The following is a 25,522-nucleotide window of genomic DNA, read 5'->3' as shown; positions in this document are numbered from 1 at the left end:
CTTTGCAAACATTTGCCCTATTTTTTTCGTTTCCTGGATGACCGATCCCTATTCGAAATGTGAGAAACTCACGTACAAGCAAAGAACGACTTTTGTCATAAGTGAACATTTCTCTGCTGTAGCACCTCTATGTTCATGGATCAAAAGCGTCGCCTGGCAGATCTAATAGAACTGCATGTATCGATCTCCTGTCAAAGAAGCTCCAGTCTCATAGATGCACCTGTTTTCTCCTCCCCGGTTCACGTTGTAAAGAATTCAAAGAAACAAATAGATCAAAAGCGATCTCAGCACTTCTCCCTCATTGGCCCTCATTGCTGTTCATGCCCAGCCTCACATGAAGAAATAGACCAAAAACAGTGTTTAAAAACAAAGTGCAACTTCAACACTGACGAATCTAAATTCCGCAGGACTATCTACGCATCGTACCAAAGTCAGGAAGTCAACTACTATTACGGGGAGGGAAAAATCGTTCCGAATTACGGTAGATCAAAGTAGCTTGCTCCGCCTTATGGAAAGAGTTGGGAAATTTTAACAATACACTTACTCAAGCTCCTTTCCAGGGAACTTAAAAATGTTCATGATAGTGATAAAGCTGGCTGTCCTAAAATCGTACCCCCTGCCCGTTTAAAATGGGTTTCCTCTGCCCTTTCCTGTCGTTAACTGAGACCCCGACAGCTGTTTTCGATGTAACGGCAGTGAACCTTAATCCGACATTTTTCAGTACTCTCCTGGCGCTGATATGCAAAATATTCTGATAGCTTCTAAGATACAGTAAGGTAGGCAACATAAAAATGTGCAATGGTAAGTAAAGGCCCTGAAGTTCTGGTGAGAAGGAAAATTTGACATGTATTTATCACGTCGGACATGTCGTGGGAGTTAGAGCAGCCATAGCATTTTTAGGACGATGGTTGATGACTAGTTCACGGTAGTTGACAATTGTGTCGACTGTGATATGGTGTGTCTATTCTACCTCGGTGTAACTGGCTTTTGGTTGACCGGGAGAGATTGACAAACAGCTTTAACTGTATAGAGCAAAATCAAGGATAAACAAATTCACTACTGTAAATGCAGAAATGTTCGCGCTGTTTTATGTTCGCCGTTTCTCCGCGAACTTAAAACCACTGCGAACACTTTTGTCCAATTCTGTAGTAGTATGTGACTATAGCGCTGCCACAAACTTAAAAGCACCGCAAACACTCCATTTTCGCCTTAGCGCGAAACAAAAACCACGCGAAACAAATACCGCGCGAACTTAAATGCATTTACAGTATTGTATTGTGTCGGATTAATGTTCTATTTAGAACATATTTCCCAGGGGACTTGCTCATGAGTGACGCTATTTTCAAGCCTTGTTTTCCGGCCACGGCTCGATAATCGGAATGCTTATACATGTGCAGTAATGACTGGGGAAGCGCTAAACATAATACACCCAACAGTTACTGAAATACTCACAAGGTCGCTTGTTGATTAATGATTCTGCGCTGCATTTTCTCAAAAGTGTCGGATTAAGGTTCAGTGTCTGTACTAGTATGGCTAAATCTCTGGGTAGATGTAACAGTCGAGCGTGTTTTGAGTGTATTTGTCGGGGCTTTGTACGTTTTTCTCGAAATGCGAGCTTTGTGCAGATACCCTCCTAGCCTGGTAAAAAGCTTACACCTCCAGAAAAACGTACAAACCGCCGCCAAATACGCTCAATCTGATCGGAAGAATCAGTGAGATAACACCGGACACCGAATCTGCTTTGAGACCAGTCACGAGCGCCGTCCAGCGATCTAGTGTAACAATCCAGTGACACCGGATCTGCTTTGAGACCACACAGTACAGGAGCGCCCTCCAGCGATCTAAAGTAACATTCCATTTCCGGCATCCAGAGGCGTCTACAATCCGGAAGTAAAAACAGGCGCGAAATTCCACAGCTGATTCTTGCTGGTGCATGTTGCTGCAGCTGTTCACGTACATGGACACCTGAAGTCCCACTTTTCTCCTCTACATAAACAGGTAAAGTGTGATATGATAAAGTTAGAGTATTGATAGTCGTCTGTGGAAAGTCCCGTTGTCATAGTAGTACCTTGTACTATTGTAACGTTAGTTGTACCAAATATGAGGTTAACGGGGGGCGCCCGAACATCGCACGCGCCCTAACATCGCACGGATTTTTTACTGACCTCATTTTGCATAAGTACGCTGTGTTTGTGACCACTGACTATACTGATAAGGAAGGTAAATAAATGAAGTTCATGCACATAGCTGTCATTTGCATTCAAAACATATTTGTACATATTCATTTCTTGTTTTGTCGAAAAATAATATTTTGACAATAATGCTGGTAGCGCTGAGTAGACTGAGTAGAGGGTCACTGCGTAGCTAGACGTCCCGGGGCCTAAATATACGACCTGTGCCAAGCTGACACACAACTATCATTCACGTAAGAAATATAACTTCATAAAACACTAAAAATTTGGGTCTTTAAGTGTTTGTTGAGTAGAAAACTGACCAAAGAAAAACAACGTAAACATCGGTGTCGTCTGGCGACGTTGTTTTCCCGCCTCTTTTCCTCGCCGTGATGGTGGCGGGGCGATTTAACGCACAGCGAGGTTCAGAGATTTGTTACGCTCTAACATGTGATTGGTACCGTCTATGAAAAGGAAACTGAATACAAAGATGGCGAAGACATTAGGCAATAAGTAGACGGAGTATTGTTGATGTAAGCCTTGGCGTTTTTTCGTAATTAATTTGTCAGTCGGGCCGCATGCAATACGTACGTCGGGCCACGCACACAGTGCGTAATAGCCTATTTCCCGTGAAATCATGAGCTGGGATGCGCTAGGTATAGCCTTTATCACATGACGTGAGAAGTGCATACAGTCAAAATTTCCCGGTCAAAAGAAAGCTAGAATATAGTAGACTGCAAGCCTCATTTACATTTTCTTAACTCCATCACCAACTTCCGAAGAGAACAATATTATAAAAGCGTGCCAAGTTAGGCACACTATCAAGCGTAGCACTAAATCAGAACGTACATTCGCGAAAACGTCTCACAGCGTTTGCCGCTTGTAACTCGGAGCGTGAAGGGCTCATGAACAGTCTGAATACATTTCTTATCCAAGTAAGTTCTTTAGATGAATGTGTTCAAAATTCATTCATCAAAACCTGACCACTCTCTGGCAACCAGCGATGGGGCGCCGTGAGTTCGAGCGCGTAAAAAAACGTGCGATGTTAGAGCATCCCCCGTTAGACTGGTTGTACTAAATTTGTAGCGAATTTTAGTTACTGTTCAAATGATCATTTTATCGTTCTCTCAGACCCTTAGTGGCACATAGGACAGCAAGTTTCCTTGCTGTTTCAGTAGCAGGGTATATTTTTACAGGGAGAGGTTGCTCTTCCCTTTTCGATAACTTGCTTGAGGCACGGTAACAGTTACAGTCACTCTTCGAACACGGGACCCCCATTTTTATGTCCCTTCCGCATTGACGGGTGCAGCCCCAACCGAGATATCCTGACCCAGGATTGAACCGGGGTCTCCCAGTTAGCAACCAGTTGGAACCAGGAGCCGTGAGGCTGCTACCATCCCTGTGTGATTTTATAATGGGCATCAAATCACAATGTATGCGAGCAAGTATATACATAACAGTGGTAGAAATACTTTTTTTCAGTGCTCTGCAATATTGCAGAATGTTAAGATTTTGTTCTGCAATTTGAAAATATTTTCTGCAAATATACAAGCCTCCATACTTCAACCTTTTTCAATCTAATAATGCCTATTTATATTATATCTAGCTTTGCAACATTGCTGTAATCTTTTATCCTCTCACTCTATCTTTGATTTTTACAAGCAAAGTTTGAAACAGGAAAAACATACATGTGTGTGAAAAATTGAGAACCATTGAATCCCAATCCTGATTTTTTCATTCTGCAAAATTGCAGGTTGTTTAATATTTCTTCTGCAATCTTCAAAATCTTTCTGCAAATTGCAGACTGCAGGTGGGTATTTCGAACACTGCATAATATAGTTTCAGATTCTGACCTACATAAGTGGCTATGGCAAACCTACATCTCTTTAATAGGGTATGATGTGTACATGATTTGTTGATGATGATTTGTAACATAAGCAGGATTTGAAAGACAATTGTACTGTAAAACTGGAAATGTTAGCAGCACAGGTTTCATTTTCACAATATCCAAATATGCTACTGCTATTGATATATTTCCATTGTACTACATGATACACACTTTGGTTTGGGAATCCAAAATCCTCCAACCAGAATATTAGATTAATAAATCCCAGTGAACATAAATGAAACTGCAGTAGCACTACTTGGTGACCTTTACACATTGAAGTAACTATATTGCACATGTGCACACACACTTCTCCCGGTGAATTTGTCACACCTGTCCTATGATTTGTAAACTGCTTTGTTTGTTTGTTTGTTTGTTTGTTTGTATACCCGATAAACCGCTTCAAGGCGTAACACACCAGATGTATACTGAAGAGTACAAGCTGCATGTATGGTCAGATTTATATGATTCACTCACACTGGGAAGGACCCCTTCTAGTACTCTTTTCGATATGTTGTGATGGGTTCCTTAACATGCTCGTGATGTGGATCTCCACGAACATGGGACAGACATTATTTAACGTCCAATCCGAGGGATGTCCCTAACTGAAGCTACTGGTACTCATTTTCATCTGAGTGAAGTGAGGAAATTTGTGTAATAAAGTGCTTTTCCCAAGGGCACAACGTCAAATGTCTATCAGGGGATTTGAACCCAGGACGTCATGAGATCTTGTTCAAACACCCATGTGTATGTTGCGACAAAGTTAAATTGGCTTTGTACATTTGCCATGTAAACTTCCAACACAAATAAACTCTATCCTTTTTTAGTTTTTACCTGTCATCCGTGCATTACTCAGTGAAATGATACACTGTCATTAGATCTAGAAATATTTTAGCTGGCCAATCACGATTCTGTTTCAAGGAAATGTTTAAAAAAGAAAGAAAAGAAATCCCTTAAAAAGCCTAGTTAATGAAACAATTATATGTAGTCCAAAAATGCAAATTGTAGTAGCTTTCATTTAACGTTTAGGACACTGAAGGAGCCATTTGGCACCAAATTGATAGATTGGTTACAGAGTTACGCAGCAGGGAGAAGGCTAACGTTTGTACATAAGATGCATATGGTAAAACAAATAATACACAATTTCATGGCTGACATTCTGTTTATTTGTACACAGCAGTCTACTCCGATCTTCGTACACCACAGTTGTCATGGCAACGGGAGGCCGAGTCCAGTTCCAGTGGGAAAACTTCCCTCCGATGCCGACCAATCGCTCCTTCTGTACTGCAGCAGAGGGATCCGATGCAAAACTGTACGTCATTGGTGGATGCGAGGAAAACGGAGTCCCCATCGACGCGTTTGAAGCCTACGATCCGGCAGCGAGCACGTGGGAGAAGTTGGACGGCATGCCGACGAAGAGGGCGGGGCCGGCCGCGGTGTCCGTCGGGCAGAAGATCGTGGTTCTGGGCGGGGTGAGCGTGACGCAGGCGCCGCTGGATGCCGTGGAGGTGTTCGATATCGTGGAGAGGAAATGGACGCAGCTGACGCCACTCATGGCAGCAGCGTTAGGCATCGCCGCTGTCGCTAGAGGTAAACATTGCGCTGATAGAAACGTTACATGTTGTACAATTTTTAGGGAGGCCATGTCAGAGATAAGGATATATGGTAACCTTTGCCGTCACATCACAGTTGAGATTTAAGACATACATGTGTCCCTGGCTTTCCCAACTCTCCTTTATTTGCTGTAATTTGTAGTGTTACAGTAACGGTTGTAAACCTGATTAACATGACAAACATAACACTTAACCCTTACCCTCAAATTCAGTCACCATCATTCAGCATATACTGTAAAAGAGGAAAAAATTCCCAGTGGTTTTGTGTTTGCGCTTCTGTGAACTAAAAACCAACACAAACATTTAAATAAATAAAATGTTCTGTCTTTTACCCACCTACTCCCTTAAGCTTTATTTCAACAGAGAACTTAAATTGACCACAAACACTTCATTTTCTCCCTGCCATGAAATTATATCCCCCCAAATTAAATGTTCACGGTTGTCAAATTAGGCCTCAAAAGTCCCAGACTTTTTTCCAATTCGAGTTATGTTCTATCACGTTCGATCAGACATGATTGACGTAAAATCAAACAGAACGCGCATTCGATTTGGAGGTCACCTGAGGTCATATGCAGGTATCCACTGAAAACCTGCGCTAGCATGGCCCTTTCTCCCTTCCGCTTTACATCAGAACAAAAAGCGTATTTTTCTAAAATACAAACCATAGTCTGGACAATACATCTTGACACCAAAAAGCGTCCAATTTACCTCATTGACGGCTTGAAATAGAGTTGACGGTTTTCTCAAGGTTTCTGTGTTAGGGATTTTTCGAAAATGCAGGCACTGTTGAAATATGGTTCATGAAAGGTAAAAACATGAAATTTTTCGCCATTTTCACGGTCTTGAAAATATTTTTAATTCGAAATATAGACAATCCTAAGACAAAAGGTTGTATTTTACGGTTATGTTCTCTAAACTGCAAATATGAAGGATTATCAGTAAACTTTAGGGCCAATTAAAATCAGTTATATCGTTTTGGTTTTCCCATTCAAAATGTGGGATTCATCAGGGTCCAGGCTAAAGTCACCCGGATTTTTCTACAGGAATCGAAAGGCTGACATTTGGGGGATACGCAACAGAAATTTTATTTCATTTGAACGAGAGGACCGTTTTGAAACTATTTATGACAATTGGACAGATTCACGGGCTCCCAGGCATTGGCTCGTGGGAGCCCGCGGGCGCCTCCGGTAACCTGATACCCCCTTAGTGATTGGGTCTTTACCTTAGCGACTGACTGGAGTGGTTTCCCCTCTTATGTAGTACTACACCGTTGCTGTGTATGATTTGCTGCTCCAAGCATGGGGAGTTGAATGAAATTTGTGAATAATAATTTGATATCATAATTCGTTATGTTCATATCAGCCTCATCACCTGTCCTGACTATTGTTTCCCCACAGACGGTAAGGTGTTGGCAGTGGGAGGGATGGGGGTGGACACCAACCCTCAGGACCACCTGCGGAGTCTGGACATCGAGAATGACCGGTGGAAGGGCCTGGCCCCCATGCCCACTGCCAGATACGCAACCGGCATCTTCCTGAGGAACAACAAGCTGTATGTGCTGGGTGAGTCACTCCTCCTGTCTGCTGTCAATCATTTAATGATATGTCAAAGTCACAAGCTTAGGTCAGATATCATGCATAGCCTCATACGAGGATAGTGTTACTATTCAGTAATTTGATGTTAAAGTTAGTTTGACACAAACTTTTCTGCTTGCATAGCAATGAGGAACACTTCAGTAAAAAGGTAAAGGTAGTCCCATAGCCTTTTTGCAGCCTGGGTGGGTTGTTATCCACTGTGTCTAGCCTCTAGGGCACGGTATTGAAAGGCAGAGCCCATCCCTCTCCTTCCACTGCCTTTTACTTGACTGAAGTTTAACAAGGAACCCATTTTTACACCTGGGAGAAGTAAGGAAAGTCATATAAGGAGAAATTCAAACTCTACAACTGGATGAAAATTTGGAGATTTATTTCCGGACGTTTCGAGTGACATCCATCACTCTTCTTCAGCGTCACTAAAGTGAACTAGCAGAACTAACCAGTACTTATATACAATAACTAGAAAAAACTTTTTTTACATGGCAAATCACACAGTCATGCATAAGCGACATTGTAATGTAAAATAAGTTATGAAGATTCCTATGGTAAGACAACACATTGTAATGTAAAATAAGTTAGGAAGATTCCTATGGTAAGACAACACCATAGGAAAGTTATTGTCCTTTGGGTGTGGGAAGGGTGGAGTCCCAGGTACCCGAGAGTTGTACTCGGAGTCCTCCCTTCCTGTTCAAGGTGGGGTTGTAGATCCTCTCGTAGATGGCCTCCCTGATTCCGCCTTCGTACCATCGTGGTTCACGATCCAGGACGTCCGTTGTCTCCAGTCTGAATGAGTGGCCCCGGTGATGTTTCATGTGGTGGTAGATGGCCGATGAGTACTTGCTTGCTGAAGCCCCGCAATGTTGATTGTACCTTGTCTTCAGTGGTTGGCTGGTTTCTCCAATGTAGGTGTCGTGGCACTGCGGATGTTCACACTTAAGTCTATAGATGACGTCGGATTTGATGTGTTTGCGTACGCGGTCCTTGGGATGGACCAACTTCTGTTTGAGGGTAGAGTAGGGTTTGAAGCTGGTGGCGATGTTGAAGCCTTGCAGGATTCGCCGGAGTTTCTCTGAGACTCCTTGGATGTACGGAATAGTGGCATTCGCTGTTGTCTTCCTCTTCTGCATATGTTTCTCGTTCGAAGGTTTCTTGGATTCGTCAGCAGGTTTGAGTGCTTTGTGAAAGGTCCATCGTTTGTAGCCACACTTGTTCAAGGCGTTCTCAAGGTGTCTGTGCTTGTGGGAAGGGAGGACTCCGCGTAGAACTCTCGGGTACCTGGGACAAAACAAAGGACTAGATAGATTCCCCCCCCCCCCCCCCCAGTGTCTTTCTTTTGGTTTATTAATGTTCCTTGCGGCTGACAGACTGTTCGATGAGTGCATTTTGAATCTCATCTTACCTCTTTCAAGTTTGCATGGTTTGAGTTGTGAGAGTTACTAGTAGGTAAAGATGAACATAATCATATACAGGCATACATTTTGAATGATTCAGCTTAGGATGCATAATTGATGATAAAATGATAAAGTAGCCTTCTATAAACTAGGATCATCATAATTATATTAGTACCTTCATAACTGTTACCTGATGATGTGTTATTTTTTACATTTTCATCTCCTACAACTAAGATACAAAGAGCATACTACTAGTACTAGTGTGCTATTCATGCATAACCAACATATTGACCTAAGTACAACTATCTGTCTATTCATGACACAACAGAAGCAGACGATCTTTCATTGTTGCTAAACAAAGTCCAAGATGTTCCATACGGCTCCCCAACAACCACGGAATTTACTTGCCGGTTTTCGATGCACATTGTTGGTACAGTACACTCTGAATACACGCAGACACTTCTTATTCCTTATTATAATATTCAAATCAGGTGGCAGACAAGGAAAGGAACCCTGTGCAGCGTTTGAAATGTACGACATCTCCTCCAACGCTTGGACCAAATTCCCCGACATTCCCAGCAAGCGTGTGTTCCCGCAGTACGTGATGTCGGACAGCGTGATCGTGAGTCTGGGAGGCCTGTTCACGCAGGGCCAGGACAGGAGATTCTCAGGAACCACAGAAACGTTTGACACAGAGAAAGGTATGATATGTTAGTTGTTACAGGATAACAAATATTTTTGTACACAACCAAGTATTTCATTCACACCGACATTTCAGTGACCGTCTATAAGTATAACCTTTCTCAGGGCAATTCTAACTGGTTCACTTTGCACTGCAGCTATAGGCGTGGTTGTTGTGGTGCAGATGAGGCTCCAAAAGTATTTACAGTACATAAATAGTTAATGCAGGATTTACATGTACAATGCTGTCCAAAACATAAAGGAGTTTTTTCTGTAAGTGCAATTAAGTTTGCATGGTTTTTGTTACACGCTAAGGCGAAAATGGAGTGTTTGCGGTGGTTTTAAGTTTGCGGCAGCGCTATATAGTCACATACTGCTACTTAAACAGTATCTGACAGAAATGTTTGCGGTGGTTTTAAGTTCGCGGTGAAATGGTCGCCGCAAAAAAACACGATAAAACCATCGCAAAGATTTCTGCATTTACTGACTATTATAATACATATTTAATGTTGTCCAAAATGATAACAGTGCAAAAATTATTATCTACTTTTCAAGAATGCGATCCCAAACATGAGTGAGTCTACATCCGTTCTCATCACGGTTCATACTTAACATTCGAGACCCCATCTGTCAAACGCATTATCAAAAAATTCTTAACAGGCAAGTTATGATACGGTGTACATGTCCTCAGGTATATGAATCTGTGTGTAGATATTTGTACTGTCTGTCTAACCCTCACAAGATGGGAACAACAGAATCAGGATAAACCGGACAGTGATTGAAGGAGTGATAGAAAAAGTTCTTACAAAAGTTGCTTGTCCACCTTATATACAAAGAATGTTTGGACATTAGAACAAGCTATGTATAAATATACGGCACATGAAATTACGATATGTTGCTCTATCCCATATGATAATCAAACTCATTTGTATGCACCTATTCGTTTGTATGTATGTATAGATATAGCAGACCTTACGAAAGTCGCTGTGCTTTTGTTGTATCAATAAAGATCTCTTTATATACAGGTGAGTCCGGCAGGTGGGAGACACACAGACCCATGAAGACCAAACGAGCCGACTTTGTGGCCGGAGTTCTCGGTGAGAAAGTCGTCATTGTTGGAGGACTGTGTAAGTTATTTTTTTACCAGATATTGTAGCCATTGTAGCACTTCAAAAGACACAGTTTTGGGGTTGGGCAGTAGAATTTGTGTCTACTTTCTTGGATGCCTATTAAGTATTCATATGAGTTGTACAGAGTACATATAAATTTTGTGGAACTCATGCAATCCATTACTAAGAAACATACAAATTTTACAGTTAATACAAATTTTATGGAAGTTTTACAGAATACATACTAACCTTACTAATTTTTTGGACTAGTGCCAGCCTAAACCAGTTCTCAATCTTGTCTCGCAAGTTGATCTAAATTACATCTAATAGTATATATTGTCCAAAAAGCCAGCATTTGTGCATGTTGAGGTTTTTGATGCTTAGCTGGATGGCTTTAAAAGTAAAGTTCTTTAAAACCAAGATATGGTAGGAAGAAATGGAATTCCTGAGGCTACCAAATTGAATTTGCCACTCATGTCACGTGACCCAGGCGCTAACAATTAGTGAGGATGGTATGTATTCTATTAAGCTTGTTTGAATTCTGCAAAATTAGTCCAACTTCCGTAAGATTTGTAACGGGGGGTGCCCTAACTTGTGACGTGCCCTAACATGTCACAGATTTTTTAGTGATCTTATTATGCATAAGTACACCTTGTTTGTGTCCACTGACTATTCTGATAAGGAAGGTAAATAAACCAAGTTTATGCACATAATTGTTATTTGCAATCAAAACAATGTGTACATATTCATTTCTTGTTTTCTCGAGAATAGTATTTTGACAATAATGATGGCAACGCTGAGTAGAGGGTCACTGCGTAGCTAGACGACCCGGCACCTAAATATACGACCTGTGCCAAGCAGATACACAACTATCATACACATAAGAAATATGACTTCATCAGACACAAAAAAATTGGGTCTTTAAGTGTTTGTTGAGAATAAAACCGACCAAAGAAAACAACGTAAACATCGCCGTCGTCTGGCGACGTTGTTTTCCCGCCATTTTTTTGGCCGCAATGGTGGCGGAACGATTGGTACCATCTATGAAAAGGAAACTGAATACAGAGATGGCGAAGATATTTCCCAATAAGCAGACGGAGTATTGTTGATGTAAGCGGTGTCAATTTTCCATAATGATTTTGTAAGTCGGGTCGCATGCAAGACGTACGTTGGCCCGCGCGCACAGTGCGTAGTAGCCTATTTCCCGTGAAAACATGAGCTGGGATGCACTAGACATGGCCCTTCTCACATGACGTGAGAAGTGCACACAGTCAAAATTTTCTAGTCAAAAGAAAGCTAGAATATAGCAGACATCAAGCCTTATTTACATTCCCTAACTTCATCACCAACTTCTGAAGAGAGCAAAATTACCAAAGCGTAATAAGTTAGGCACACTATCTGGCGTAGCACTAAATCAGAAGGTACATTCGTGAAAATGTCTCACAGCGTCTTCCGCATGTAACGCGGAACGTGAAGGGCCCATGAACAGTATGAATACATTTCTTGTCCAAGTATGTTCTTTAGATGACTGTGTTAAAAATTCATTCATTAAAACATGACCATTCTCTAGCAACCAGCAATGGAGCGCCGTGAGTTCGAGCTCATAAAAAAAGTGACATGTTAGGGCACCCCCCGTTATGTTTCTTAGTAGTGGATTGTATAAATTCCATGAAACTTGTTACCGTTACTGGTCCCTTAGCTGCTGTGTGCATTGGTGTACTCCACTGCCTAAGCTTTGCACACACCTCTTTTCGGTAAAAATCAAGAAATCATGATAGAGCTTGTTTTATTTCATCAGCTGTGGGGGGACCGCAGACCTCTGTGGAAGGTTTTGACCTGGAGAGGAAGAAGTGGTTCAACCTGCCCAACCTCAACACACCGCTCTGCTCCTCTGCACCTCTCCTGTATCAGGGACGCCTCCTGGCGATCGGTGGCATGTCTGCAGGACCCACCAACATGGTAGCAGCATTGGGCATCAAGAAATAGGGACAAACCTTTGAAAACAAGTCATGGGGCAGCTTTTTAGGAAAAAAAACATTTTTGGTGAATGACTGGCTTGCTAATTAAAGTTTTTAAAAAGGAACTATAATTAAAACTAATTGAAAATCGAATTCAGGACTGCAATGTGTTTTGATTAATCAAGGCCTATTTTAACCTCCTTGGATTAATAGAGATATACACGTACTGGCCATTTACTCCTTACTAGCTGAAATACATATTACACATGTATATAACACTAAGACAAGTGGTCACTTTACTTTTTGTGTGATGGTTGTTTGCCATAGCTGCTTAATCAACATTGTTTGCTAGAATTGTTGTTGTACAGTAGTAATTTCATCAGGTCTTAACTGTGTGCATTCTTGCTAAGGCAATGTTATGATCTTTACCACTGTGTAGTAGAGTTGCCAGCATTTGTTACATAACAGAATCATGATGTTATTGATATATATATATTTTGGTAATGAGGACCTAATTTGCATAATTAATGCAAAAACTTGTATTTCCCTTACGGTACATGCTACGGATGTCATACTTGACATGTAGGTACCTTTTGGAAGGTTAAATACACCTGGACATAACTTATGCTATTGAGGACCTCCTTTCCATAATTGATGCCGAAACTTCATAATTCCCTTACAGTACATGCTAAGGATGTTATATTTGGGATGTAGGTAATGGGAGGGGAATATCCTGCATTTTCTCGAAAATGTTGCCTTTCTAGTTAATATTATTCCACATTGATGTAATTTGGTGGCTCTCAGATCATTAAAGAACGTAATTAGATAGAGTGGCTGCCAAAACAAAATCAAAATTAGAAACAGCCATTCTTTTATAGGCCCTTCTGCCTCCACTGTGATTTCTTTTGTGCATAAATAAAGATCAATGGAACAGAATCTTTAACCCTTGGACTAACTGATAACAGTAAAACATTTTAATCAAAACTTGAACATTGGATCTTACAACAATTTTATTGAATGAAATTGAGTAATACATGTATATATTATGAACAGTGGGACTAGCATGTGGTGTCTGCAGTAGTCATATCAAATATGTTTGATTCATGAGAAAAATTGTATGGTAAGAAAATGAAAACAACAAAATCCTTTAACTATAGGTACATACTAGGTAATGGTGCAAAGGGAATGCAAAATTACATGTCCACTTTGTATCTGCCAAACATTCACAAAACCTTGCTACATGTTTTTTAATGAATAACCAGCAGTTCTGTATAGAGTGTCAGCCATGAAGGCTGTATTATGTGTAAAGTCACCTGCTGCTACTACATCACATTTGGTGAAACGTTTTGAAAGTTTGTCTATGGATTCTGATTGGTATCATTATAATGGATGCACATTTTTAAATCAAGCTACATGTAAAAAGTCTCCATTTTTGTGGCCGTGTGAAATGCATGAGGACATCATAAGATATATGATGGAACTCCCTTTTTTACACTGTAGCTTTATTTCCCCACAAGTGAAGTATGATAACAGGTTTTGCAATATGGCCACACTGACTTGATTATCATGGATGACATGCGTGGATCAATTTTTGTCCAGTTAAGTTTGGTATAACATGTTTGGTACGTTTAAGCATTTGTAAAACCTTCCTGGCCACTGGTTTTCATACAATGAAGACAATTTTTCTTTGGCCCAACTTCAGTTTTCCTGTTCCCAGATGATGTCATCTAATCTAATCAAATCAACATGGCCTCACCTAGCAATGGTAAGACCTTTAACACTAGTCAATTGGCATGGCCATACATGACTTGCAACATCATGCATTGGAAATCTTGAAACCTACCATTGAAAAATCATGGGGTATCCCTGTGGTGTAGTGGTCTGCGCTTCTGTTGCTTACCACATCTGGTTCTGATTACTTGGAACCAGAAGACCCGATAACTCCCGGGTAGGACACCTCTGGACAAGAGGCGCATTGAGTCATACCAAAGACTTTATAAAAATGGCACATACTTCTGAAACAGTATGGAAGTTAAACACACTCTACTGCCAGTGGACTAGCCCCCTGCTCCAGTGATTGCACACAGTGTGGCCCAGGGCTATGAAACGGAGATGGGCACCTCCCTATACACCTCATGGTGTGGGTGGATTTTAACTTTAACTTTAACTAACCATTGAAAATCTCAGATTACAGAAATAAGATATTTGCACCATGTCATTGATGCCACTATGTCATAAGAACAGTGTACTATGTGGGGAGTGGGGACATGCTTTTTTACATGTCTTCTGTCAGCATTTTGTATAAACGGTGCTAAAGATCTTTGCAGAAGCCTTTGTGGTAAAGTGGACTACATGAAATGTGCTATGATGGTATGAATGATTAACTAACAATAAATTACTATCAATATGTAAGTGAATATGTTATTTACTGTTTTCCTCTGACAAATTCAACATTATTAATCCTGTCTTAAGTGTATTATTCAATCTCAGCATGCACAGATAGTATTCAGGTACAGAGCAGTGTGGATGGTATTCAGCACAGTACAAGTACAGGGCAGTGTGGATGGTGTTCAGCACAGTACAAGTACAGGGCAGTGTGGATGGTGTTCAGGGACAAGGTAGTGCGGGTGGTTTTCTGGGACAGGGCAGAGTGGATGGTGTTCAGGGACAGGGTTGTGCGGTTGGTGTTCTGGGACAGGGCAGAGTGGATGGTGTTCAGGGACTGGGTTGTGCGGTTGGTGTTCTGGGACAGGGCAGAGTGGATGGTGTTCAGGGACTGGGTTGTGTGGGTGGTGTTCTGGGACAGGGCAGAGTGGATGGTGTTCAGGGACTGGGTTGTGTGGGTGGTGTTCTGGGACAGGGCAGAGTGGATGGTGTTCAGGGACAGGGTTGTGTGGGTGGTGTTCTGGGACAGGGCAGAGTGGATGGTGTTCAGGGACTGGGTTGTGCGGGTGGTGTTCTGGGACAGGGCAGAGTGGATGGTGTTCAGGGACAGGGTTGTGTGGGTGGTGTTCTGGGACAGGGCAGAGTGGATGGTGTTCAGGGACTGGGTTGTGCGGGTGGTGTTCTGGGACAGGGCAGAGTGGATGGTGTTCAGGGACAGGGTTGTGCGGGTGGTGTTCTGGGACAGGGCAGAAGGGATGGTGTTGAGGGACAGGGCAGAGTGGATGATGTTCAGGGACAAGGTTGTGCGGTTGGTGTTCTGGGACAGGGCAGAGTGGATGGTGTTCAGGGACAGGGCAGTGTGAATAGTATTTGGCACCAGGGACAGGGCAGTAGGGATGGTGTTCAGGGACAGGTCAGTGTGGATAGTGTTCAGCACCAAGGACAGGGTTTGTGTGAATATTGTTTAGTGTGGATGGTATTCAGGGAAGTGTGAGTAGTATTAAACACCAGGGACAGGGCAGTGTGGATGGTATTCAGGGAAGTGTGAGTAGTATTAAACACCAGGGACAGGGCAGTGTGGATGGTATTCAGGGAAGTGTGAGTAGTATTAAACACCAGGGACAGGGCAGTGTGGATGGTATTCAGGGAAGTGTGAGTAGTATTAAACACCAGGGACAGGGCAGTGTGGATGGTATTCAGGGAAGTGTGAGTAGTATTAAACACCAGGGACAGGGCAGTGTGGATGGTATTCAGGGAAGTGTGAGTAGTATTAAACACCAGGGACAGGGCAGTGTGGATGGTATTCAGGGAAGTGTGAGTAGTATTAAACACCAGGGACAGGGCAGTGTGGATGGTATTCAGGGAAGTGTGAGTAGTATTAAACACCAGGGACAGGGCAGTGTGGATGGTATTCAGGGAAGTGTGAGTAGTATTAAACACCAGGGACAGGGCAGTGTGGATAGTATTCAGGGAAGTGTGAGTAGTATTAAACACCAGGGACAGGGCAGTGTGGATAGTATTCAGGGAAGTGTGAGTAGTATTAAACACCAGGGACAGGGCAGTGTGGATGGTATTCAGGGAAGTGTGAGTAGTATTAAACACCAGGGACAGGGCAGTGTGGATGGTATTCAGGGAAGTGTGAGTAGTATTAAACACCAGGGACAGGGCAGTGTGGATGGTATTCAGGGAAGTGTGAGTAGTATTAAACACCAGGACAGGGCAGTAGCACCGGCAACAGGCAATGGGGATTGTGTTTAGCACCAAGTACAGGGCAGTGCTAATGCTGTTCAGCACCAGGGATAGGGTAGTGCGGATGGCTTAAAGGACATAGTGAAACCTATTGACTTCCATGAATTCAAAGGTTCTTCTGTTTTATTGGCCCCATACATCTGTTGGACAAATGATTAAAAGTGTATAATGATCAACAATACTCAATACTCATTAAAGCTGACGAAAACATCAAATGACAAGAGCGTCATTACGAGATAGCCTTGGGCTAATGAGGTCTTGGTAGATGTTGTGAATTAAACTGTGTATAACTGAAATCACGGCTATTCGTTCCCTCAATTAAATCTAAAACACCTGCCAGATGTTTACTACGCCACCGTTAAAGGAGTCCTAAACTATAGAGGGGGGAGTTATTTTCGAATAGATAATAATTTTACGAAGTGAAAATGAATGCTTATCACGGTATACGATTAAGTACCCACTAGTCCCGTGCACTTCAAAAAGCATTCAGTGTTCTACTAAATTTCCCAGGTGACCCTCTATTTTCTAATTAATCAAATTAACAACCTCAGCCTATGGCTGAATACAATGTACCTAACAAGGCTTGGCAAAAGGTAGGTTCCAAAAAGAATTTTAGGGGTGATAAGAAAAACTGGTCCTGTTATGTGTTCTTTTATATCTTATTAACAACTGGCCTTCTTAATGTGCTTATCACCCGTCATTTATGCCAACAATATTCACGATGAAGGAAGTGTATATAAGTCTAGGGGAATGCATGGGTAGGGTCTGCACGGGTTTAGTGCGTATCATATTGTTTTACTAAACACACCTTGTGTGATTCATCACCAGCGGAATTCTGTAAAAAGTCGGTTGATTATGTATTCATTGAAACATTGATACATGATCTAGTGGAAAACAACACCCCCTTCTAGAGTTTAGGACTCTTTTAAAATATTATGCGCTAATCTGTTACCCTCGAAGTTTAAATCCATTTCATGGACGATTAAGTCTTGTCTTAGAAGTGGTTCTAATGGCAAAAGTACTAGCCATTTTACACATTTTCACAACAGCTACAGACATTAGAGATGGGGCGTTTTAGACAATAGTCAGTAAACGTTTGGGGTTCTGAACTAGGATGGTGTCGATATCCTCCTCTGCCAGCCCTCTCTGCAGCATGTACGGGACGATATTCTTCAGCAGGTAACTGTACCCGTCCCCTCCGTACCGCGTCAGCCGGCTTTTGAAGGCAATGTCATGTGACAGTACAACCTGGAAGATAGAGAGTCCTTGATATAACCCACGGTTAGCAGCATACTTAATATAACTATAAGTCGGTAAAATACATGAAGAATTAAACTGTTCTCGAACTCCAAAAAATATTCTGACCGGAATTTTCGACTGATCCGCTCAGTCTTTTTCAGCTTTCTGACACACATCAAGTCGTTATACGCTCGTTCTCATTTAAATGTACACATTTTGTAATCTCCGTTACCGATCGAAATAAGACGTTCCTGGCATTAGGATATGCCACATATAAGATGTCAAACTTTAGTTTTTATTACGACTTAAAACTTTTCTAGCTTTTAAAAACGGTAGTTTGGTACCTTATATGTGGCATATCTTAATGTCAGGAACGTCTTACTTCTAACGGTAACGGTGATTACAAAATGTGTACATTTAAATGAGAACGAGCGTATAGACACTTGAGTCACGTGTCACGTCAGCAATGGTTCAAAGGTTGTTGAACCAACTTTCTCTCAACCTTGTAATTGGCGTAACACGCGTTGTTTTATCTAAGAGGCGATCTACAGTACCATTAGGGGCTAGGGCCCAACGCCCACCCCTCAACAGAGCTAGGGACGGGTACTGATACCGACTGCCCCGTTGCTGACGGCACACTTCCGCTCATATGAAGTGACGTTGGCTCCAGGTACAACCTTCATACAAACAAAATACACGTACCTGTTTAATAAAGCCAGCATCTCGTAGTTCCCGGATCATCTGACAGCGCACGAAGTCGCTGGGGTAGTCGATGCCATGTGACAGGGCGTGAGTGAAGGAGCAGCCCCAGCCGAACTGGTCAAACTCCAGAACACAGCCCTGCTCGGCTAGAGCGATCATGTCGGGCACTGTGAGGATCCCGCGATCCACGTGACTGATCACCACACGTGTCAGATCTGCACCCTCGGATCGGAGGATCTGAGCAACTTCAACAGGGGATTCCTTGCTATAGCCTTTCGGGAAGAAATATTAAAGGATTATTACTTTCACCAAGAAGGTTATGTTTTCGATAGGGTTCGTATGTGTGACAGTGTGTGTGTGTGTGTGTGTGTGTTTGTTTGTTTGTGTGTGCACGCGTGTGTGTGCGTGTTGGTGTGTGTGTGTGCCTGTCTGTCCGCCTGTCTGTCTGTCAAAAATATAATTCGAAAATGACTGAATGCATTGTGTTAACATGTACTATGTGGGTTGGTCTTGATGGGTCCTCAAAATGACTAGATTTTGGGTCCCCTAGCAACTTTCGTTGGTACTGCAGCAGAAGTTCTGTTTTTGACATCTCGTGTTCTCCAGAAGGTATTGTCACCGTTTTGGGTTGGTTGATAGCTGTTGAGGTCAGGAAGAAGGGACACTAATGGGGTCTCTAATTTGCAATACTTAGATGTACACGTTATGTTAAAAAGCATGACTATTATCGTGTGAAAATGTGGGTATTATTCACGTAAGCATCACTTGGAGTAGTGCATTGAGCAGCATTCATTAGACTCAACAATTGAAAACACGGTTGTCTGACTGTTAAAAGCGGGTATTTCACTAGGCCGCGCGCCTGTTTGTGACAAAAAACTGCGACAAATTTGCGAATTTGTAAAAAATATTCCCTTGCGGTCACACTGACGTGCAACGCATTTGCGTAATAGTCCAGATGAGCAGGTTATTGGAAATCGAGTATTCTCCTCTTTCGATCGGGCGGGGGTGATGTTTTTACACTCTTCTCTCTCTGCAGACAGGAGAGTGTAAAAAATCCCGACCACTACTATTTCCCCCCGATCGAAACCTCTGCTTGGAGAATAGAAATCGAGGGGTTGCCACTAAAGTAAAGACCAATGTACAATGATTAAGATGTACATGTATCAAAATAAGATTTGCGATAGTGTTTTCGTACTATGTGTGCGCAAAAATATATGATTACACAATTTATAAGCATTTGAATGATGTAATCTGTATCTGTTATATTTTGTCTGTTCCTTACATCTTCCTCCTCATGATCGCAAAAAAAGCGGCCTGCGTGCAGATTTGAGCTTCTCATGACTAAACAAAGTTCAAACAAACAAACATTGAAACTGACATGTTACTTTTCACAGAAAAAAATTGCACCTTTTCGCGCCCATTGGTGCCTATTGGCGACATTTGCTTAAACTTGCAATTTCTGGTGACAAATTTGCGTCGAATGTCTTTTGCAAACAGGCGCGGCCCCGTGAGACACCAGTTGTCTTGTAACTACAGCAGGTTTAAGATGAGACCTGGGTGGATGGAGATGGACACGCCTGTCTGTTGTTGAGTGAAAGCCGCGGCCTGTAGAACCTTCGCCTCGTTCTGTGCCAGGACTGTGCTGCAGCCGAGCTCGCCCAGGATACCGGCGTGCACACCGCCTGCGCAACACAGGACAGCAACATGGTTTATGATATGAATGAAGACTAACATATATTTACGAAACCAACACTTAGAAGAATTAGAACTTGCCCAAAATTTCCGCCCCCGTACCTTCGAGTCCGCCGTTTGACATTGAACAGGTTATCTGGTACATACGACCCGTTGCTGCAGTCACGTGTTTCTAACGTCACGTCCCCGAAGTTGCAGTAGATGGGTCAGTTCTATGAACATGGTCGTCACGTACGTATACGTCGATGATGGAGTCAGCCGAAAATTTGATTAAGTCTCAATTCAAAATGCTGTCTTTGTAAAGTTCCGTCTTTAGTTATAATGACATTTACCAACACAGATGAAATTTCATGCTATCATCTATGCTTTTTGTGTACATTAAGAATTACCTGCAGCCCCCAATATAATACATAACTAGAGTTCCACGAACACATATCTTCGCCGAATAATCAGGGGATTATACCAATAGTCAAGAGACTTGAAGTTTGGTGGCCTCTCCTGTCTCCTGTGCACCTCACGTTGGTAACATAATTTACCGGGCTCGTTAGTCCTGACTCCTGCTGGACACAACAAACCAGTGCCTCAGAAACGCGTGTGGTAGCTGAAACATCGATTCTTTGAATGATTCCCTTAGCCATCAGATCATTGGTGGAGGAATCTCTAATTTCTTCCATGGTCACCCAAGACGTGTTGCCAAGGAAGGACAATTTCTCGGTGACGGCAGTTCCCCTCCCGGGCGGTAGGTAGCGATGATAGGGTGGGAGGAATTCCGAACTTTGACCTCGTATGAAGACTAAATTGGAAGATAAGTTCGTTGTTGCGTTCTTTAGGTGGCTGAATGAAGTAGTGTTTCCCTATCAGGTACGACGTCAGGACCATCTGGTTGACGATAGTCCCTCACAGGGCCTGACCTTTCCTGTGTTTGTTGATTTAGCTCCGTCCCAGCGGGAGAGTAGTTTGGACGGTGGTAGTGAGATCACCAGAGAGCATCAATCTAATTTACACAGGCCTGCTGACAAGCAGGTGTTGTCATTGAATATAGGTCAACAAAAGGTATTTAAACGCAATCATAAACAAGCCTATTTCACCACTTAATTAGACCCTGATTACAATTTCATACGTCTATATTTGTTAATCATTACCTCAATAACCTACCTGTCCAAAGCAATGCAAATTCATCAAACCCTACCCGAGTTATTCACCTCCAAAGGTAACATCAAAAAAGCCCACTGCAGTTCTAAGCAAGCCACTAGGGGGTCTAAACTTACATCAGTTACTACCTGCCCCAAGAGCTGTACACCACTTAAAAATCATTACCATAGCACTTGCATGAAATTTGACTATAAGCTTTTGGCGGATTGATAAACTTTCCTCATTTATTATGCAAATTATCGTCTTATTTGCATGACAAGTATTCAATTATGTAAAGCATCACCGAAACTATCCACATGCCATAGATTATGATAATCCGTCAATCCCTGCTGAAGTTATTCGTCTCCAAAGGTATTAACAAAAACGCCAACTGCAGTTCCAAAGGAGCAGCTAGGGGGCCATAATTCACACCACTCACTTGCCGTCCCAGAAGCTATATACTACCTAAAAATCATGAACCTGACGCCTCCAGAAAATTTGGCCTCAAACGTTGAAGCTCCGCTGCAGTACCTCATATACCCGCTATGAGGCCCATTATCGAACTTGACCTTCCTCTTTGACACCCCTAACTATCCACTAAATATAACGCACAACCGTCAACAGCTCCTCGAGTTATGCTGGCGACATACAAACTCTCACACACACAAAGCCTACTGCAGTACTGTAGGAAAGCGCCAGATGAATCATTTTTAAACTTGACCTCCGTTTTCACAATCTCTTCCTACCTACCAAAAATCAGAGATTCATCAACGTTTCCGTCACTTTTTTTGCCTATACACAAACACAGAAAAATTAAAAGTCCGCTGCAGTACTGTTGGAAAACGCCAGGTAAACGATTTTTGAACTTGACCTTCCTTTGCACAACCACTACACACCTACCAAATATCATGAAGATCTATTAAAGGTTTCTCGAGTTATGCTCTTGACATACATACAGACCCACACAACATCCGGCTCAACCGAAAACATAATCTACTCCGAGTTCCTCGGCGTAGATAATAAAACGCACATTTGTGCCCTGCTAGAATCTCCTGCAGGAACTGGTCTGTCAGCTGCGGGACGGTTTTATTGTCCATGTCGGGTGGGTGGACCCGGGACAGGTAGTAGCCAGTGCCGTGGACAATCTGGACTCCTGAAGTCTCGCTGATTCTCGCGAGAGCCGAGGGATCTCCGTTCATCCCGCAAACAGACTGCTCAACTGAAAACATCAACATGAACTTGAAAGTCTCATACTTTCGTAAAATATTTAGTTATTTCTGAATTACTTGTTTTATTCAATGTGGATTTTGTCGCTAATTCTGTCTACGTATTTGTATGCCAGCCAAGGCAACCTTCCTATCCTGCCAGTCTCCGGTTACACCATCTTTCCCCTCACATCATGTCACTCTACAATATTCAAATTACTACGGGCACGCATCAACACAAACACACAGACTGAAGAGAATACCTCCATTTTAACGGAGCTATTAACAACGAGAACGCTAAAGTCAAGATGTGTGAACGGTAGCGCTGTCTCGAGAAATAAATGAATATGTTATTGAATTCAGTACGAGAGTGTTGACAATCTATTATCTTAATTAACTATCTTTACTCTGCGAGAAAAATGTTGAGCCAGAAAACTTATGAACTTACGCCTTTCAATAGGTATTATGTGCCCCATAACTATACGTTTGCCATGTTTGCCAATTGCCTTCACCAAACCAAAGAGATTTGAACCTCCTTGTCTAAACATAGGAGTAGGGTTAGGGTTAGAATAAACGTACAGTGTACTTACCAATTGTTCGCCCTCCAAATTTCTTGTAGGGTTCCATTTCCCTCATCATCATCTGTTCGTCGTCCAACACCATGTTGTCTTTGTTCTACGTTCAGAAGAAGGAAAGATTGTACCTATAAGCACGCGCAAAACGTATTGCGCTTACAGTCCATGTATAAAACCTGCTGGTAGCATGTTGGCGTAACGTTTGGGGTGTTAGCCCAGGACCCAGAGGCTCTGGGTTCGAATCCCCTGACATACCGCCGATGTTGTTCCCTTGGGATTGGCACTTTATTCTACTTTCCCCACTCCACCCAGGTGTAAAAATGGGTACCTGACCTCTGTTGGGGAGGTAAACGGCGGTGGAAGGAGGGGGTAAGGTTTCCATCACCGTGCCCTAGACACAGTGGAAATAAACCCGATGCCCCTACGGCCTCAAAAAGGCTTTAGGACTACCCTTACCTTTTATACGGGATATCACGACCTTAAACGCATACGTTCCGTTGACGTGCTATACCTATACTGTACGTTACATTGTTTAATCCCATGACTTAGTGCAAGGCATCAAGTACACATGTACAAGACCAGTACCTGGTTGAAATACCCCCTGCAGTGCCCAACGTTTTTGATTGACAGTGGCTCCTCCCACAGCTGCCTCTGCTCGTCCAATGACAGCCCGCCTACCCTGGCACGTGACGAGTCACCCATTGGCTGGCCGAAGTTCTTGGCATAGTCCACTATGATGTGCTCGTGCATCAAAGTCTTCCCTATGCTAGAAATCATAAAGAAAGTTCAAACATTTTCAAAAACTTCTTGTGTTGTGTTTCCGGTTACCAGACCGACCCTAGAGAAAACCTGCTGATCCTAGCTTTTTTGGGGCGACCGCTGGCAAGAGACATACAATCTTTTATAACATCTGAATGATGTAAATTCAGAACAGAATCCATGTTCTTGTATGTAATTTTTTTTTCCAGACTTCTTGTATTTCACACTGTGTGAACAGATTAAGGCTTTGAACAGTTGATGTAGGGATGTGTAGCAAACATTGTACTCCTTTGATTAATATATACTTAAGTGCTTGTACAATGTAGATTTGTATAGATGCAATGTGATGTTGGAAACCATTGTCATGCTGGATCAATTTGGCCGAAATATAAGAAATAAATAAATAAATCCTACCTAAACGAGCCTAATTTTTGCAGTACATAACCGGAAACACAACATTTTTATTTCCTTAGGCCTGACCATTTATATGATATCGTGGCAGTATGACTAGTGGTGTGAAATAACAACCACATTGGGTGAAAAAGGTCTCGGATCCAGCAATATCCGAGTAGTAATAGTTCTGTTTTTTTTGCTAACAAATACAAGGGGATACAGACGGATTCGAGTGGGATCCGTAAAATATCCAAAATATGGATTTCTAGATATTCGGAATGGTTGGACCCTGAAGAATCCCAAGATGAGACTTTTCGACATCAAGTCGTTTTTTTCAGGGACATTTCCGTAAATTTTAATTTGGGATTATCGGATCCTAAAGAACCCAAAAATGGTATTTTCCGCGGATACGAGATCGTTTTAGGGGATGTTTTCGTATATTTGGAATGATTGGATCTAAAATAATCTCAAAACGGGATTTTCTGCGGATAAGAAGTCGTTTTCACGGGATTTTCCCGTGTTTTCGGAAAGATTGGATCCTATGACTCAGAAGGTGGCAAATGTAAGATTTGGAGGAAATGGTCAATAATTATGCCCCATTTATGTTAAAATTCTATACACAAGCAGTTAACTTTGCGACTCCAAGATTATGGTAAAAGTCATAGACTCTCCTTTTTTGAACTAGCTAAACTAACAAGGCATTACGGCATTACCTGTCTGGTGGGACCGGTCCGGTCACTGTTAGTATTTTGCCCTGTAGTTGTTGCCTGCTGTAGACCACAGACTCCATAGCGCCACCTAGGGGGTCAAGTAAGTAGTACATGTTCATACAATGTTAAGTTTAACCAGTATCATGATATCACACTCCGCGGGCTACTTACATGTAGCTAAGTGGCGTGTAACCAAAACTGACGGGAACCCTGGCTGCCCAGAGAGCTATGAAAGCACTGAAATACGTCAAGACTGGCGAGTCGCAATATTCAATCCACCATTACCTTCAAAACAAATTACGGCTTTGGCGATTTTTATAACTGCCCATAGCTTTGGACAATGTACTCTAAACCTACGTTAACCATATTGCTACTATCTTTGATCTTAAGGCCTACGGTAACGTTATCTTACACCTGTCTTACTCAAAACAACAAGCAATGTTGTCACGCCAGCCGACTGGAGTTCACAGAGGGGTCAAAGTCATACACCATGCAGCAGCGCCTCCTAGCAGTTCAATGCTGTTGTTCAGTTCAGATTTGTACATCACTTGTTGGCAGGGATATGATTTTCTGACTCAA

General features: G+C 42.3%; 3 protein-coding genes across 6 annotated transcripts; 1 reads left to right on the top strand and 2 right to left on the bottom strand.

Moving 5' to 3' along the window:
* The first annotated feature begins 1,854 nt into the window (after positions 1 to 1,854).
* Positions 1,855 to 14,820, top strand: LOC136435736 (kelch domain-containing protein 8A-like). The gene is made up of 6 exons (XM_066429423.1): positions 1,855 to 1,998; positions 5,234 to 5,646; positions 7,067 to 7,231; positions 9,147 to 9,356; positions 10,362 to 10,463; positions 12,244 to 14,820. The coding sequence occupies exons 2-6, from the start codon at positions 5,268 to 5,270 to the stop codon at positions 12,429 to 12,431; spliced, it is 1,044 nt and encodes a 347-aa protein (XP_066285520.1). The 5' UTR covers positions 1,855 to 1,998; positions 5,234 to 5,267; the 3' UTR covers positions 12,432 to 14,820.
* A 116-nt stretch (positions 14,821 to 14,936) lies between these two features.
* On the bottom strand, positions 14,937 to 17,238 carry LOC136435975 (coagulation factor V-like). The gene is made up of 3 exons (XM_066429685.1): positions 17,232 to 17,238; positions 15,797 to 16,605; positions 14,937 to 15,605 (listed from the first exon to the last, which is right to left on the bottom strand). Exons 1-3 carry the CDS (start codon positions 17,236 to 17,238, stop codon positions 14,937 to 14,939), a joined length of 1,485 nt encoding a protein of 494 aa, XP_066285782.1.
* On the bottom strand, positions 16,643 to 25,472 carry LOC136435733 (phosphotriesterase-related protein-like). 4 transcript variants are annotated; one of them, XM_066429419.1, is made up of 8 exons: positions 25,367 to 25,472; positions 24,947 to 25,031; positions 23,667 to 23,847; positions 23,097 to 23,181; positions 22,332 to 22,520; positions 20,032 to 20,160; positions 18,479 to 18,750; positions 16,643 to 17,785 (listed from the first exon to the last, which is right to left on the bottom strand). In XM_066429419.1, the coding sequence occupies exons 2-8, from the start codon at positions 25,021 to 25,023 to the stop codon at positions 17,612 to 17,614; spliced, it is 1,107 nt and encodes a 368-aa protein (XP_066285516.1). In that variant the 5' UTR covers positions 25,024 to 25,031; positions 25,367 to 25,472; the 3' UTR covers positions 16,643 to 17,611. The 4 variants fall into 4 exon arrangements, with proteins under 4 accessions (XP_066285516.1, XP_066285517.1, XP_066285518.1 ...); XM_066429420.1 differs by having other exon boundaries at positions 25,358 to 25,450; XM_066429421.1 differs by lacking the exon at positions 25,367 to 25,472 and adding an exon at positions 25,229 to 25,344.
* Between the last annotated feature and the right edge of the window lie 50 nt (positions 25,473 to 25,522).

Source organism: Branchiostoma lanceolatum, chromosome 5 (genome assembly GCF_035083965.1).
Source record: "Branchiostoma lanceolatum isolate klBraLanc5 chromosome 5, klBraLanc5.hap2, whole genome shotgun sequence".
Taxonomy (NCBI): domain Eukaryota; kingdom Metazoa; phylum Chordata; class Leptocardii; order Amphioxiformes; family Branchiostomatidae; genus Branchiostoma; species Branchiostoma lanceolatum.
This window is presented reverse-complemented; position numbering and strand designations above follow the sequence as displayed.

What these genes read in the sequence shown, in the direction of transcription:
- LOC136435733 (XM_066429419.1), bottom strand. Translation starts at nt 25,023, where the DNA reads ATGGAGTCTGTGGTCTACAGCAGGCAACAACTACAGGGCAAAATACTA. An exon ending in GGACCGGTCCCACCAGACAG is followed by an intron (nt 23,848 to 24,946) that starts GTAATGCCGTAA and finishes TATGATTTCTAG; the next exon opens with CATAGGGAAGACTTTGATGC. An exon ending in ATGCTGGCTTTATTAAACAG is followed by an intron (nt 17,786 to 18,478) that starts GTACGTGTATTT and finishes TCTATCTTCCAG; the next exon opens with GTTGTACTGTCACATGACAT.
- LOC136435736 (XM_066429423.1), top strand. Translation starts at nt 5,268, where the DNA reads ATGGCAACGGGAGGCCGAGTCCAGTTCCAGTGGGAAAACTTCCCTCCG. An exon ending in AACGTTTGACACAGAGAAAG is followed by an intron (nt 9,357 to 10,361) that starts GTATGATATGTT and finishes CTTTATATACAG; the next exon opens with GTGAGTCCGGCAGGTGGGAG. An exon ending in CGTCATTGTTGGAGGACTGT is followed by an intron (nt 10,464 to 12,243) that starts GTAAGTTATTTT and finishes TTATTTCATCAG; the next exon opens with CTGTGGGGGGACCGCAGACC.
- LOC136435975 (XM_066429685.1), bottom strand. An exon ending in TCCACACTGCCCTGTCCCTG is followed by an intron (nt 15,606 to 15,796) that starts GTGTTTAATACT and finishes GCCCTGTCCCAG; the next exon opens with AACACCAACCGCACAACCTT.